Source organism: Jaculus jaculus, chromosome 19, assembly GCF_020740685.1.
Source record: "Jaculus jaculus isolate mJacJac1 chromosome 19, mJacJac1.mat.Y.cur, whole genome shotgun sequence".
Taxonomy (NCBI): Eukaryota; Metazoa; Chordata; class Mammalia; order Rodentia; family Dipodidae; genus Jaculus; species Jaculus jaculus.
This window is the reverse complement of record NC_059120.1, coordinates 23546183-23563599: the sequence shown is the minus strand read 5'-3', so window position 1 is coordinate 23563599 and position 17417 is coordinate 23546183. Positions and strand designations below refer to the sequence as shown.

Below are 17417 nucleotides of genomic sequence, written 5' to 3'. Positions count from 1 at the left end.
GCCACCTGAGCGGCTGTCTGCAAGCAAACACTTGAAGGACCAGGCACTGCTGGGCACAGAGGGAGCTGAGGCTTGCGTGCTTCGGAGCCGGTGGGTGGGGCAGGCCTGGCTGTGCGCACACTACTGCCCTCTCCCGGACGACCTACACAGTGCAGGCGAGAACCTCTTGGCACGCCCCCAGGTGTTGGGCGTCTACCGCTGGTACTGCGATGGGGACTTAGCAAGCATGAGGGGAACTGGGTTGCGGATGGGTCTCAAGATATGATGGCTCTTGGAAGATGGTGATGAAAAGGGCCTGAACTGGGAGGAGACTTGGCTCCAGGCTCAGCTTTGACACATATGCGCGCCTGGGCCACAGTTCCCGTGGCAAAGCAAAAGCCAGCGGAAGGCAGGATGAGTGCTGGGGGTGAGATCACAGGCTGAGACTCCAGTCGCCCAGATTGAGATCCGCATCTCTGCACTGACCCCTAATGGCTGACCAACCTCAAGCACGTTGTGGGACCTCCTAAACATCGGATTCTTCACCTGTCTTGGAAGAGAATAGTGGTTACTTCTCGCTCTCTTGGGTGCCCCTGTTTCATCGGGGCTCTAAATGTCATCCAGGCACCCACCAGGAGCTCATGTAGTAAAAGCGTGAGGTGCTAAGAACAGTCAGTGCGATATAGAGTTATCTGCAAATGATTTACAGGTAATAGGATGCCAGTGCTGAGGATCAGCTACTGACTGAGCATCTACTGCAGGCTGGCATTATGCTGGACATCGGATGTCAGGAAGAGAAATGAAAGAGGCAAAGAAAGACATGAAAATATGCCATCTGAGTGACTCCGAGGATCTCACATGTCACCATGATGTCTGTTCCTCTAACCTCCTCCTGACAATGGTTTATAACTTCTCCATCAAGAGCTCCCCACCTTTGCTGTAAGCCAATGACCTTATTTGCAGTTGCTTCGACAAAAATGAGATTGCCCTACCCCCTAAAATAGCTGACTGCTGCTCCCACAATGCATAAACCACAACCCCATAGAGAATACCTGCAACCCCACTGAGGAGGGTCCCCGATGGAATGGGGGCAGGCACAAGGGAAAAGAAGGGACCAACATATGATGTATCCAGACGAAATATACTGTTAATAATAATAATAAAATTTTAAAAATGAGACTTGCAACAATCATTGTAAATGTCAAATGTTAGGAAGTCAGACAAAGTGTTGAGAATAATTTCCCAAAAGGAGGAAACTCAGCTCAGAAGGGCTGTATTCTCCAGCACAGTCTCTGTGTTTCCTTAGAACTCTTCCAGAAAACTGGGCCGAACCCTACTGACTCCACCGCCTTCTGACCCGAGCCTGCCGACATCTGCCGCCGATGTCTGCCTCTGCTCCGGCAGCATGAGGATCAGGGAGAAAGAGGCAAACACCTCACTGATCGGAAGCCTTCGGCAGACCACGTTCTGCCCGGTGTTCATACTTGGTGCCCGAGCCGTCCGGTGCACGCGCTCAGTGAGTCAGCAGACAGAGCCCCCATTCCTGCGTGGTGCTCTGAGCCCAGAGATGTCATGGTCCCTGCCACGGTGTTCTTATGCTTGTGATGACAACACTTCTTGCTTTATTGTTCTTTAGAGAACTGAGCACCATGGGACAGGTGACACATTTACCCTCTCTTGTCATCTACAAGAATGTAAGTCCCTGGGTTGGAGGGATGGTTTAGCGGTTAAGGCATTGCCTACAAAGCCAGAGGACCCAGGTTAGCCAGCTGCACAAGGGGGCACACGCGTCTGGAGTTTGTTTGCAGTGGCTGGAGGCACTGGTGTGCCCATTCTCTCTCTCTCCCTCTCCCTCTTTCTCTGTCGAGTAATAAATAAATAAATAAATAAATAAAAATTTAAAACATATTTTAAAAAAGAATGTAAGTTCCTGGAGTGCAGGGCCTTACCCTTGCCCACTGCTGTGCACACAGTAGGTATACAATACAGCTCTAGTGCTGAGCACATAATAGGCAGGCAATGAATACTTGATAAAGGATGAAGCATATAAAAACAGATAAAAAAGGCTGGGCTAGAGTGAGACCCTACGTCAAAAACAAAAACAAAAACAAAACAAAACAAAAGAATCCAAACAGATAAAAACAGGTAAGTATGCCTAGGAGATCTGTAGCGATGTTTCAAGAAATGTAGTATTGAAAATGGGTTTTAAGCACTAGCTCCTGTAGCAGGCTGGACTGGAAAGCTGGAGTGGGAACAGGGAAGGGAGAGGGTTCTGGAGATGGGCTCACAGGAGCAAGGCACAGGGCTGCTGCAGAGAGAGCTTTCCTGTGCGCCAGCCACATTGGTGAGACATAGGCCGCTTCTGTCAGCAAGCTTTGTGAAATAACTTTGTTATCTTCTAGATCTGATACTTTTTCAAAACAAAGTGGCTGGAGCAATGGCTCAGTAGTTAAAGGTGCTTGCTTGCACAGCCTGACTGCCCGGGTTCGATTCCCCAGTACCCATGTAAATAAAGCCAGACACACAAAGTGGTGCTTGTGTCTGTAGATGGCAGGGGCAGGAGGCCCTGGAGCACTCATTCCGCCCCCCACCGTATGTGTGTGCTTGCAAATAAAAAGTATTTTAAAACATAATCATTTTCTCCTAAAGTATGTTCTCACATATGTCTGATGTAACATTGAAAAATAAGCTGCAGGACTGGAGAGACAGCTCAGTGGTGAAGGCGCCTGCCTACAAAGCCTGAGGACCCGAGTTTGATCCCTAGTACTATGTAAGCCAGATGCAGTAGGAGCATGCATCTGGAGTTTATTTGCAGTTGCTAGAAGCCCTGGCGTACCCATTGTCTCTCTATCTGCCTCTCACTCTCTCTCAAATCAATCAACAACTCAATATTTTAAAAAGCAAATTGCCTGCAAAGCCAAAGGACCCAGGTTTGATTCTCCAGGACCCATGTAAGCCAGATGCACAATGTGGCACATGCATCTGGAGTTCGTTTGCAGTGGTTAGAGGCCCTGGCAATCCTCTTTTTCTCTCGCTCTCAAATTAATTAATTAAATTGATCAAAAAATAAAAATAAAATAAAAAAGTCTTAGCTACTCCATACTCAATGCTAATGCCTACTATAAAGATCATATGGTCTGCCATTTGCAACCAGAGCTCTCATTCCAGCTCAGCCTCACATTATTTTTCTATTGCATGAATTGCAAGAAGGAAGCACAGAGGATTAAGACCCCAAGAAGTCCTGCAGCTTGGACCCTGGGTTCTTTGACAGGAAATCCCTGCCTGAGCCTTCTGTCTCCTCTCCGAGTCCAACCAGTGCCTGCTCCAAACATGCCGTCTACATCCCTACAACTGCCCCTTCCAACCACAGTACACACCTGGAGGGAAGTTCACCTCCCCAAAGCGCTTTTGCGATCGTCTCACTCTGGGCTTCTAGACCACCTCAGCAACCTCAGGGGATGCGCGCATTATCTGGGCTTTTCCAACTCACCAACAGCACCTGCTGGATTTCTGAGGTAACTACAGTTTCTACTTTCCTCCATTAAATTTTGCTTTCTTTAGGATTTTGAATTTATAAAATGGGGTCTCACTTTGTAGTCCAGGCTAGACTTGAATTTGTGATCCTTCTGCCTTAGCACCCTGTATGCTGGGATTACAGGTGTGCACCATTATGCCAGACTCTTTGAGTGATAGGAAACAAGTCCCCATGGGCTAATAAATGCCATGGCTGTTGGCAGGGGTGCTTCTGAACCAATCCTCAGAGATGCCAGAACCATGGGAACTAGTTAACAGACAATTCTGTCGCTAGAGGAATAGCTCATATGAGCACATATGATTCACTGCAGTCCAGTCCTAGTTTTTCACTTTTAATAGGGTTGGGGATGTAGCTCAGCTGGTCGAGTGCTTGTCAAAATGCATGGAAGTCTGGATTCGATCCACAGCACCACATAAACCAGACACGGTGGTGCACACCTGTAATTGCAGCGCTCAGGAAATGTAGATAAGGAGGCTCAGAAATTCAAGGTCATCCTTGGCTACATAGAGAGTTCGGGGTCAGCTATCAGCTACATGAGACTCTGTCTCAATTTTTTTTTAAAATAGTTATTCAACCATTTGGCCCAAAAGAAAATTTATAAATATTTACCTATGGACTTAACTTCCCTACCCCTGTCCCTCCACAATTGCGCACTGAAAAGGAACCTATTCTTGTTGTCTCTGCCCTAAGGACACTGAGTGAGCCGACCAGCTGCAGCGCACTGGGTGCTCCATAAGTCCCCTGTGCGTCCTGGAAGGAGCTCACATGTCACGCTCACGCGCACCCCTGAGGCGTCTTCTGTGACGCAGCTGCTGGCCTGCCCGGGGCCACTCCGGACTGGGCGAGGGGGCAGCGGAGGACAAAGGGGACTCTGTGCTCACGGCCGGGCCACAGGTGTGCGGGAGGGAGGGCCGGGTGGCCTGAGGGAAGAGGGCAGCGGGTTCCTATGATGTGGTTCCAGGGAGGCCAGCGTTGGCTCGGTGTGAGGTTCCTTCCCTGATTTAGAACCCAAGATCAGCTTTCTGGGAGACCTACTTTCACTCTGCCTCCTGGCTTCCTCCTTTTGCCCTGCACCACCTGTTAATTTGCATATGTGTGTCTGTATGTATACAGGTGTGTGTGTGTGTGTGTGTGTGTGTGTGTGTGTGTGTGTGTGTGTTGTTCCCCCCCCTTGTTTACTGAGACAGGGCCCTCACTGAACCTGCACTGAACCTGCTTGTTACTAGCAAGGAGGTGAGAGGCTTATCACAGAATGGAGACCAGCCGCCTCGCTGAGCACATCACTTTACTCATACACATGAACCTATACAGATATAAATGCTCATAGCAGGGCTTTCTCAATGAAAGAAGCAATAGAATGATACATGCTCTGGACATACGCTCTCAGTATTTCAAATAGCACCCACTAGGGGACATTATAAAATATAGCTGCACATACTCTCCTCTTCCTTTCTCTCCTCATCCACACATGGTCCTATCCAAATCAGATAAGAATCTCTGGGGGTGGGGGTCCATCCAGCTAGCTATATAATAATAAACTGATTCTTTTAAAAATATTTTATTTATGTATTTATTTCGGAAAGAGAGGGACAGAATGGGCATGCCAGGGCCTGTAGCCACTGAAAATGAACTCCAGATGCACCCAGTGCATCTGGCTTTACATGGGTCCTGGAAAATTGAACCTGAGTGCTTTGGCTTTGCAGGCAAATGCCTTAACCACTAAGCCATCTCTCCAGCCCTAAAGCTGAATCTGAAAGAGCTGATTCCCCACCTCTGGTGCAGGAGGAGTTCGGGATGTGACTGGAGGATGCAAGTTATACAGTCATGTTTTCAAAGTGACCAAAGCAACATGAACGACTACTTGTGCTTGCTTTAAACTGAAGCTAGCCTGCTGGACACATGGGTTTTTGTTTGTCTTTGTGTGTGCTTGTGTGTTCCTGTGTGCGAATGCAGGCATGCCATGATTCACACGTGGAAGTCAGAGGACAACCCCAAGTACATCTCAAAGGCCTTGCCTTTCCCCTTGTTTTTTAAATTCATTTTAAAGGGATTAGGAAAAGTCAGATAAAATGTGTGACTTTGAAGGTTTTAGATGATCACATTTAATCTGGTCTAATCCAAGTCCTAGCATCTTTTTAAAAATTTTGTTATACATATTCTAAGAGTTTACTACACAGTGTTGTCCCCTCACCTCAACTCCTGTTTCCTGGGGGGCCCTGGTTAGTGGGGTTATGGTTGTCACTGTGGGGTCATGAAGGCCTAGTCAGTCCCTGTGGGGCAGTGGGGAACCGTGCCTCAGGGTACTCCTGCCCACTCTTTCACCTTGCTTGAGGGACAGCCTTGGGTATCAGTCCTCGCCTTCCACCTTGTTTGGGACGGAGTCTCTTATTCATTGCTATAAATGCCTGGCTGACTGGCCCACAGGCTTCTAGGAGTCGCCCATCTCCGCCACCCACCTCATCACAGGAGGGCTGGGGCGACAAGTGCTCACTCCTGTGTCTGGCTGTACAGGGTCCTGGGAGTCGAACTCAGGCATGCATGCTTGCACAGCAAGTTCTTTACCCACTAAACCACCCCCCACTCTCTCAAAACTGTTTAACACTTTTCTGGGCTCTCTGTCATCTATTACTGATTGGGTAAGGGCTAGAGAATTACCTTAGATAAAATCTAAATCTGAAAACATTTGCTTGCATTCTCTCAACCTTGGTTCACTCTGTGGTCTTCCCTGAGCTTTCAATTGTTACTGAACTTATCCTCTGACACCGTCACCTTCAGATGCCTCTGCTCACACAAGAGACTCGGCCTCCAGAGAAATACGCTGATTCCAAAACTGTGACATCTTCTGTGTGTGACTCTAAGGGGATGGAACCCACACCCTCGGTCCCTTACCAGCAGTTCCCAGGCTCAGCAGCACAGCCACCCAGAGGACCCAGAAGAACACGAGGATGGCAAATGTCCACAGTGGCTGGAACAGCAGGGAAGGACAGCTGCCGATGACTTTCTTTGTGATTTGGAAAAGCTCAGCTGTCAATTTTATTCTCTTTCTGAGGACACAAATCAAGACGAGCAGGATTACCTGGTGAGAAAGGGCTTAGAGTAAATAATTTAAAAATTATAGGGAACTGACAAGAGCTTAAAACAAGCCCTATGATTTCACTAACATCTCGTCAAGTAGCTCTTTGACGGCCAATATTTACTACTTCTGGTGTAAGCGAACAGATACATTCCTCAGCACTAACAGAGCTCCTGGCTGTGTGCTGGTCCATATGTGAGACCTTACAACTGTGACAATGAGCAAAGCACAGTCCCTTCCTAAAGGCACTTTCAGATGGCCAGACTACATGAGGAGATGACTGTAAGGTCCTATAAAAGATCAAGGAACCACCTTCCATTTGCCTCACCCCAAATCTCTACTCAGAGCAGGAGTGTAGAGCCAAGAGAGTCTGGGTACAAAGGAACACGATGGGTGAGGAGTACATATCAAAGCAGCCCTCTGGGAGTTCTTCTCAAAGGGCTTATCCCTTCCTGACAGAAGTAGCTAGAAGTCTCTCAGATTAAAGGTGCTGTCATCTTTCTCCCCTATAACAGGCGCGCCATCGCTCTTACTTTCCCTCCATCAAGCTTCTCACTTCAACACCCTCACTCACTCTTCAGTCACCCACAAATCCCCCAACTTCAGTGCTCTCCTAAGACTATTTTCTCGAAGGTCACGTCATGTGGCCTCCTCAGTGTTGTCCCATGGGACATTCCAGGTCTTAGGTGACCTCGATGTGGCATTGGAGTCTCTTGTTCACTCTTCTAGTTCTCTTCTCTGCTTCTACAACATCTCCATTCTTTCCAGTTCTCCTATTCTGTTACTGCATTGTAGGGAACTGTTGAGGCCATCTATTCTTTTAAGACCCTTCCTAGATGTCAGCGTATGCTGATGACCTTCAAATCTAAGCCCCAACCTCACCCTTCTAAGGCACTGGGCAGTGAGCCCATAGGTTATGGGCAAGGCTTACTCCATACTGTGATGTTGAATCATTGTCAACTTGACTGGATGAGAAGTGCCTAGGACATTAGTGAGGAGGCACACCTTTGGATATGCTTGTGAGGGTATTTCTAGATAGGATGAAGGCTTTCCTTGAATGTAGATAGGCGCACTATGAACTGGTATGGTGGTTTGAATCAGATGTTCCCCATGAATGCATGTGTTTCGAATGCTTGCTCCCCAGTAGATGGCAATTTGGGAGGTGGAGTCTTGCTGGAGGACTTGGGTTTTTAGGGGTGGGCTTATAGGTGTTACAGTCAGTCCCCCCTTGCTAGAGTCTGACTCCCTCTCTGCTGCTGTTTTCCACCTGCTGTGGCAGAGGTGATGCCCAGACTTGCTCAGGCCTGGCTTTCTCCAGCCATCATGGAGATTACAAGCCAAAATAAAAACTCTCCTCCCACCCACTGCTTTGGTCAGTGCTTTGTCCCAGCAACGAGACTGTAACTACAACAACTAGGGCCCTGGAACGAAGAGAAAGGGGAAAGGCAGGAAGCCAGCCAAGAGCTCACATTTGTCCCTGCTCCGCTTTCCAATCTGAGGTGTGGGGCAGCACGTGCAGAAGCTCCGGCTGACCCCGAGCCGCACGGAGCCACTCTCCCTGGTGGACGGACCCTCACGCTGGGGCCCAGATCAGTCCTTCCTCCCATAAGTGCTTCTGGTCGTGTATTTGGTCACAGTGCTGAGAAAAGTAACTAAAATGCATGTTCTGGACCAAAGTCATTGTCTTCATACCCAAATCTCCTCTTGCCCTGTGTTCCCTACCTCCAGTGGTCCCAATTCTTTTGGACTCACCAAGACCAAGCTAGGATTCTCACCAGTGTGCTCCCATTCTGCCCTCTACTTACCCGTTAAAGAGGGGAGGACAGAGGGGTGGACAGAAGCCCTGGGATGTTCTGTGAGGACACACTGGTTCTTCCCACCACAGAAAGGAATCTACACTTCCATGTTGTAACTAGCTCAGCACGCACACACTGCTAATGGTTTGTGTGTTCCGACTGACCCCCAGCCCAGGTGGTGCAGCTGGGAGGAATGCAGGGCTCAGGGGCCTAGGGAGTACGAAAACCCAGCTGCAGAGAGAGAAGGAGATGAGAATGAGGCAAAAGCATGGAGAAGACAGGCTGGAGAGAAGGCTCAATGGTTAAGGCACTTGCCTGCAAAGCCTTATGACCATGGCTTGATTCCCTGGTACCCACATAAAGCAAGATGGACAAAGTGGTACATGTATCTGGAGATGATTTGCAGTGGCTAGAGGCTCTGGTGTGCCCATTCTCTCTCTATCTCTATCTTTCTCTCCCTCTCTGTCTCTCTTCTCTCTCTCTCTCTCTATGCTAGTAAATAAATAAACAAATTAATAAGAATTTTCTAATATGGAGGCGATAAGAAGAGAAGCACCACTAGCTTGAATCTCAGAGACAAGGCTGACCAGAAGAGCAAGACTAAACTTAACAAATGACTGGCTGTTTTTAAAAATATTTTATTTACTTATCTAAAAATTTATTTATTTATTTATCTAAAAAAGAGAGAGAATATGGGCATGCCAGGGCCTCTAGCCATTGCAAAGGAACTCCAGACACACGCATCACCTTGTGCATCTGGCTTATGTGGGTACTGGGGAATTGAACCTGGGGTCCTTTGGCTTTATAGGCAAGTGCCTTAACCACTAAACCATCTCTCCAGTCCAAATGGCTATTTATTTTTTTATTTTTAAAAATTTTTTTTGTTTTTATTTTTATTTATTTATTTGAGAGCGACAGACAGAGAAAGAGGCAGAGAGAGAGAGAGAGAGAGAGAGAGAGAGAGAGAGAGAGAGAGAGAGAGGGAGGGAGAGAGAATGAGCGTGCCAGGGCTTCCAGCCACTGCAGACGAATTCCAGATGCATGTGCCCCCTTGTGCATCTGGCTAATGTGGGTCCTAGGGAATGGAGCCTTGAACCTGGGTCCTTAGGCCTCATAGGTAAGTGCTTAACCACTAAGCCATCTCTCCAGCCCCCAAATGGCTATTTTAAAAATATTTTATTTTATTTATTTGACAGAGAAAGTGGGAGAGAGAGAGAATGGAAACGCTAGGGTCTCTAGCAAATGAACTTCAGACACACGCGCCCCCTTGTGCATTTGGCTAATGGGTTCTGGGGAATCGAACCTGGATCCTTTGGCTTTGCCGGCAAACATCTTAACCACTAAGTGATCCCTCCAGCCCTCAAATGGCTGTTTTTGTTTAAACTCTGTAAAGCCTGATGGCTGAAAATGGGAGGTGAGGAAGGGCTGCCTTCTCAGCTCTCAGGCTCCCTGAATAAAGCACATGTGAAGATCTGACCCCAGTCTTTGCTCACTGCCTCTGTGACACCTGGCAGCGTGGACACTGGGTTCTGGTCACGGTGATGCACAACAAAGTCCACTGCAAGGGTGTAGTTGTGTAGATTTCCCTTAGACTGAGCTATTTTAGGGCAGGGCCAACCCTCATACCAAGGCTTGGCACATAGCATGCACCAGTCACCCTTGACTGGGTTTCATAAGCACCTCTCAAGCCGCCCTCTTCTCTCCTTTCCCACGTGCTTGCCACAACTTGTCTCATCCTCTCTCATCTGGACCCCAGTAACTTCCTCTCCCTCTTGATATTGGATGCCCATCTCCACCCCCACCTCAGTCCCTCCCCCACCCCATAGCTAAAGTGACCTTTATAAAGGGTTAAGCCCAGGATGCCATTCTTCCTGTGGAAATCCATCCACGGATCCCCAGTGCCTCCTGCACCTGGGCTGGAGAGATGGCTTAGTGGTTAAGGTGCTTGCCTGTGAAGGCAAAGGACTCAGGTTTGATTCCCCAGGACCCATGTAAGCCAGATGCACAAAGTGGCTTATGCATATGGAGTTCATTTGCAGTGGCTAGAGGTCCTGGTGTGCCCATTCTATCTGCCTCTTTCTCTCCTTCAAATAAATAACAATAAAAAATATCAGGCTGGAGAGATAGCTTAGTGGTTAAGGTGCTTGCCAGGGAAGCCTCAGAATGCATGTTCTAATTTCCAGGTCCCATGCAGCCAGATGCAGTGATGCAAGTGTGCAATGTCACAAATGCACACAAGAGGGCACATGCATCTTGGCACTTATTTGTAGTGGCTGAAAGACACTGACATGTCCATTCTTTCCCTCCCTCTCTCTCTCTTGCTCCCCCCGCCCCGCCTCTTTCTTTCTCTTTCTCTCTCTCCCTGTCTCTCAAAAATTAAAAATTAAAAATATTTTTAAAAGATCAAACTCATCACCACAGACCAGAACTTTTCTGACAGACAGAGCTGCACCTCAGACTTTCCCAGGGCGCCTTCTGCAAGCGGCTCTCCTGCCCGTGGGACCCCATAGGTGCTGCTTCCTTGCCCAAGATGCCATTTCTCTTCCGACGGGACCGAACCATTCCTGCTCTCACGGACGTCAGGTAAGTGCAGAGGTAGCCAGAAGATAAGCTGCAGAAAGACCTCCAGGATCTCAGGCCAGTGCCCGCCTCGATCCCATGGACAAGCCAGGTTCACAGAGGAGACCACTCTGCTGCAAAGAGCTCTGTGTTCTTAATGCCTGACTCAGTCAACAAAGAAGAGGGGTGGTTCTGTGCATTTATTACTTAAAATGTTAAGGAAGCAGATGACAGAATCTTTAGGAAATTAATTTAGCTTCTGGCTCTATGTGGAATATTAAGGTATGTGTGTAACTAATGTGTGTGTGGTACAACTTGAATTACATACATGCACATAATGTCCTCATACTTGAGTGCTCTGAAAGCATGTTCACTAGAAGGGACGAGTGGGCTCTAACAACACAGAGGGCAGTGGCTGGGCTTGGCAGGTAGCGCTGTCCCATCCCGAAGGGGCCAAGATGTGACTTCACTCTCTTTGGCTTAAGGCTTGAAGAAGCTGAGCTTCTGCCAACTCTCCTAGGCTGTTGCCCTGAAGACAGCATTTCTTCATTGCTCTAAGTGTTAATCTGAAACTAGTTGGTCCCTGCCTGCCTTGTCAGAACAAGGTGTGCAAGTTTATTTGTAAGTTAACTGCAGGGAACCCCGGAGACAGGAATTCAGGAGGTCCTGGAAGTAGACAATGGTCTTTCTGGGGCCCGGGCCCATTCCCTAAGTGAGGTCTCTGGGTCACTACTGGGTGGCGCAATGGCGGTGGGGGGGAGACTACAAAGCTCTAAGGTGCACAAGAAGGGAAAGGATTAAGGGAGGACAGTCATCTTTAGTCCTTATCTGTTAATGTTAACCTCCATCCTTTCCTTCTCTCCCCCAAGAGGCAGGGTGTGAGAAGAGGGGACCACTGTTGTATAGTCATGCAGTCGCTTGGAGACTCGCGCTGCGCCCAGGAGTGCTGCTGCCGCAACGGCAGAGCTTGGTTGCTTTCTCTGACTCCCGATTCAGGAGTCCCTGGGAGCAGAAATTGGGCTGGCTATCGAGTTATGAGGCGGGATAAGAGGTGCTTTTCTGAACAAGACCACCCTTTTGCTCCACAGTCAGCCTGGCTTTCCCGGAGGCAGCTCTCCTGAACAGTGCAGACATTGGCTGTCGCTGGTGCTGCGCGTCGACGGCGGGTGTGCTTTTCAGGGAGGAGAGAAGTCTACGTCCCCATTGGCAGCCGTTTGGTGGCAGTCGCCCTTCACTGATGAGAGATCCAGGCCTGAGAAACCAAGTCATTTCTCCCAGGTCACAGAGCAGACAGTACAGCCTGGGTGCAGGTCTGGGACTGCCTTTCCCCTGCACCCCATGTGGAGACATGGCACGTCACGGGTAGGTCATGCTGTCATGAGGCATGGCGTGTTTTGTGTCTGGCTAGCCTCGTTGCTGAATAGAAATGGTGATGGTGACAAGGGATCTGGGGCTCTCGTGAGGGCGAGAGTTAGACTAGCTCCTCTAGCGACACACACCAGGGAGGAGTTCATGCCCAACAAATGGCACCTGAGATGCGTGAGCTCTGGCCCGAAAAGAACCAGCCACAGAGCAGTCCTCACAGAAACGAGAGGACAGCCTTCTCCACTGCCACGACCTTCCCTTTTCTTCAGCTCACGCTGGGGGAAGATGGGATCCCCACCCCCACCCTGGCAACCCAGCAACTGCTAATATTTCAGTGTGTGAAAACCAAGGGGCCCAGTGAAAGGAGTCAACGAACCAGTTCTGTGCTCCAGAGACCCAGGCCCGGCTTTAGGGAGCTCCTACGTCCATCCCCGCTTGGCTGTGAGCAGTTTCCTGTCCCTGAGCAAGACTAACTTACCATCACCTGCTTCCCGGCACCCTTTACATGAAGAACACACTGGAAACCTCACTGTGGCAAGGAGGAAAGTGTGAGGCTGTCGCAAGTAATGATGTGAGCAGACAGAACTGAGCTGGAGAGAAAGAGAGCTACCTGCTGAAGATGGGCTGGGGAAGTTGGGGGGTGCCACTCCCATGGAGAACAATGAGTTAGCCACTTGTGAACGCTTGACCATGGTACCCCAAATCCGTTCCAGAACCTCCCCAGGGTATAGTGATTCTAGCACTTGCAAACCACCTGGGGTGTGACATGAACCATCTTTTGGTTGTGAACCACCATCCTCCAATAACTATGGACTGCTTCACTGGTCTGAGCCCTGCTGTTTTCAACTAGAGTTCACCGAGGAGACAGCAGATTCTCTGAAAAAGAGTAATGAACCCAGTGAGAGCAGGCTGGCGAGAAAGGGCTCTGCGTGCTCAAGGTCAGTGGGTCAGGTCCACAGGAGGACTGGACATCCATTGGTTGGAAGGGTGTCTCTCCTCAGACAGGAAATGGGACCAATGAACCTGTCCTCTCTCTTCCTTGCAGACTCCTCTCCTTCCTTAGAGCCTTTCAGGATACATAACAGTAAGGAAAACAGACCAGTCTCCTCTAGGAGGGAAAGTGATCTTGAAGGGATCCAGACCTTCTCCTTTACCTTTGGAACATTCTGATTTACTCCTATTTGGGCGCCTCCGATTCAAAGAAGGGCACATTCTGAGGTGAGAAGGAATCAACTGCTAGTTGTTGGGGACAGAATTCAGCGATCTGGATTTCAGAGCTGCGGCTGGCCCTCAACCAGCTCCCAGAAGGGCACTTCTTACCGTGACGACTGTGGAGACAACAGCAAAGGCCAGCACACACTTCATGTTTTCCCTTTCCGTGTCCAACTCTATGCCGAGGTCGTGGGCATAGTCATAGTACAGCCACCACAAGACGCCGCAGACAACTAGAAAGTCAAATGGCACCAGGCTCAGCACTTCTGTCCTGACATCCATCCATCCACATGCAGATCCCCGACGCGGAAGTCCAGCCACGGCTGGCCAACCCAGTGGCCGTGCTCAGACAGCGTGTCCCAAATCCCGGGGGCTTTGCAGCCACCACTTCCCTCTGGGTGAGCTGGGCAGAGCTAGGTCCGCCTGTAGAGGGCCCAACAGTCCTGGGGCAGCTGCTGGTCTCTGACCAACTCAGAACACAGGTTGGGTTGAGTGTGATCAGGAAGGACACAGTGCCAACAGGATCATGGAGGAACACCCAGGTGTGAAATCCAAGTGTAAATGATTCTCCCACACCTGCACATGGTGGCGGCTCCCAAGGGCGTGTGAATATTAGCTTCTTACCTGCAAAGCCCGGCAATTTACACGGCCCACGGGCGTCATGCTGATCAGAGACCCATTCCAAGGATATCCTGACACTGCATATACTTAACATTTATGCAAAAACACCTCCTTATACTGGGCGTGGATATGAGTGCACACGTGTAATCCCAGTGCTGGAGAGGCAGGGGCAGGATGCTCCCGGCCACTTGCTGATAATAACCCCACTGTTGAGCTTCTGGTCAGTGACTCTGTCTCAAAGGAGGTGGAGAATGTTCCTAAGAAACTACACATAAACCTTTCTTCTTGTCTCTCCACATGCACATGTACACAAGTGCACATGCAACTGTACACACATGTGCAGCTACACATACCCAAACATGTACACACAGACACACACACACACACACACACACACACACACACACACACTCATTATCTTAAGCCATCTCCACCATAGCTCTAGGGAGGTAACAGGTGTCTAGCAACTGTAACTCGGGAGACAGATGACACATCCCTCACAAGTCATAGAGCCTGTCCAGGTTTATGTTATGGTTTGGATCTGAAATGGCTCCCAAGAGTTCACATGTGGAAGGTTAGATCTCCAGCTGGAGGCACTCACTGGGGAGTGCTGGAAACTTGAATTGGGTGACTGAGGATGTGTCCTTGCAGGGTCTATAGGGATCCTGGCTCTCTGCTTCCTGGGGGCCACGTGGTAAGCAGCTTTACTCTGCTTCTGGCTTCCTGCCATAAGCACATGGAGTGACTACAGGCCCCCAGAGGACTATGATGGTTGCTTATGTCTCATAAAAATGGTAGTTAGTGCCCGGCCTATCCTTGATTCTATAGCCCTGGGCAACCCCAGAGACAAGCCTGCTAGTACGTGCTCCTGGTACTCGTAACATTTGACTGGGGATGTAGCCCAGGGGCAGAGTGCTGGCCTAGCATGGGCAGCCCTAGCACTACAAAAATAAAAATTAAGTCAGGTGTGCTGGTGCACACCTTTAATCCCAGCACTCAGGAGGCAGAGGTAGGAGGAACACTGTGAGTTTGAGGCCACCCTGAGACTACATAGTGAACTCCAGGTCAACCTGGACTAGAGACAGACCTTACCTTGACAAACAACAACAAAAGGAATTAATTAATTGATTATATAAAATAAAAAGAAATTAAAATAAAAACCCTACATATAAAATGATGAAGCTGGAATACATACTCTTTACAACTCCATTTAGCTAAAAACATACAAACATTTAAATTCTTAGTGTAAATACTTTTATTTACTTATAAGAGAAATTAATCAAGTGGAAATACTTACACAGCAATCCCAGAACAACCAATGAAATGACAATATGAACCAGAAGAGTGGAGATGAATCGGAACGTGAACATCATGGCCACAGAAAACGCTGCAAGGTAAGCAAAACACATGAAGCCCAACAATGAGGGAGAGGGCAGAGGTGAGGATGAGGGTAGAGGTGAGGGAAAGGACAAAGGTGAGGGAGAGAGCACAGGTGAGGGAGAGGGCAAAGGTGAAGGAGAGGGCACAGGTGAGGGAGAAGGCACAGGTGAGGGAGAGGACAAAGGTGAGGGAGAGGGCGCAGGTGAGGGAGAAGGCACAGGTGAGGGAGAGGGTGAAGGTGAGGGAGAGGGCACAGGTGAGGGAGAGGGCACAGGTGAGGGAGAGGGCACAGGTGAGGGAGAGGGCACAGGTGAGGGAGAAGGCACAGGTGAGGGAGAAGGTGAAGGTGAGGGAGAGGGCACAGGTGAGGGAGAGGGCACAGGTGAGGGAGAAGGCACAGGTGAGGGAGAAGGTGAAGGTGAGGGAGAGGGCACAGGTGAGGGAGAAGGTGAAGGTGAGGGAGAGGGCGCAGGTGAGGGAGAGGGCACAGGTGAAGTAGAGGACACAGGTGAGGGAGAGGGCACAGGTGAGGGAAATGGCGAAGGTGAGGCAGAGGGCGAAGGTGTGGGAAAGGGCAAAGGTGAGACAGAGGGCATAGTTTAGAGAGAGAGCACAGGTGAGGGAGAGGACACAGGTGAGGGAGGGCAAAGGTGACGAAGAAAATTGAGGATTGATGGTTGTGTTCACCATGCAAGTATTTCGGTACATCAGCAAACCCCAGATGAACAGGATAAGAGAGAGGCCAAGCAGCCTCTGGGGCAGATAACACAATTGTAGAGGCTACCAAGTCTATGAAAATGCTGGCATTCTTCTTGAGTTTAAATAGTTATAAAAAAGTAAGTAAAAGTTGTTATTCCCAATACCCCAAGATTCTTTTTCCTTAAATGAACTGTTTAAAATTTTGCCAAATTTAAGTTGTTTTTCTTTGTACTGGATCATATAAAGTTTTAACTTTAAATGTTCTTAGATACTCTTGTTAAGTTTAAAAGAATATACCTTTAAAAGAAAACTGTGTATGTAAAATATTGCATTTCATTTTCAAATATTTGGGTTTTCAGGGTTATAATTTTCTAAATATTTCAGTGACTCTACAAACACTCTTTTCCCTAAAAAAAAAAAAAAATCAGGAATGCATGTATATTTTTCAGTGTAGTAGCTAAAACAAAGGGATTTTAACCTCTGGAAGTCTCCCCTTCTTCCCCTGAAAGAGGAATAAAATGCTGACGACATGTCAGTGAGTTGATAATAAGCCATATGCCTGACACATGATGAGTAAGTGGTGGCTGTTAATAACATGAATCTAACAAGTGTCCAGTTATATACATTAGGTCACCATATATGATTACCAGGACCAACCTGGTTTTTGTTTTCAAATCTGTGGTTACCACATTAGTAGTTGGAGCCACAGCCTCCTATTTGGATCATTCTTAAACCGTAAGAAGTCTGGGAATTATGTAATGGTGACTAGTTAGGTTTCCCCAAGCACCTAATAATAATTTTTAAAAACTGAGATAAATGTTAATGACCAAACAAAGAGTTCCTTTCAATTCAGAGGTTAAGAGACTGTTGCTGGAAAGGCCTGGTGACAAGTGACAAGCTACAACTATGCCCAAGCCAATGGAGTTCATTACCTATTGAAAGAGAAAGGTGGCTCCTAACAGACTCAGTATGCTGAAACATGGAATATGGGGAGCCAGAGTCATGAGTGGGTATCTGGTTTTCAAAATGCCCAAGGAGCCAGGAGGCCACTTCTTCCCTTATTCACCCAGTGGCCTTCAGATCTGGGCGACTGACAGGTAGAGGCATGCTGGCCAGCAGACACGGTGCTGGAGCCCTTGGTTGTTGTATATTTCATGGCCAAGGTGCAAGCTGGCAGCCTGCTTTATCTGCCTGTCTC

The 17417-nt window shown here is 48.6% G+C and overlaps 1 protein-coding gene across 5 annotated transcripts in view; it reads right to left on the bottom strand.

The window, feature by feature from the left end:
- Slc44a3 (solute carrier family 44 member 3) overlaps positions 1-17417 on the bottom strand; it is a 110623-nt gene that overhangs the window by 57110 nt on the left and 36096 nt on the right. For all 5 annotated transcript variants that reach the window (XM_045138787.1, XM_045138791.1, XM_045138788.1 and 2 more), the window contains exons 7-9: positions 15438-15527; positions 13628-13752; positions 6404-6590 (exon numbers count right to left, since the gene is read on the bottom strand). In XM_045138787.1, the coding sequence (XP_044994722.1) occupies positions 6404-6590; positions 13628-13752; positions 15438-15527 (402 nt within the window). The remainder of the gene's footprint in view (positions 1-6403; positions 6591-13627; positions 13753-15437; positions 15528-17417) is intronic.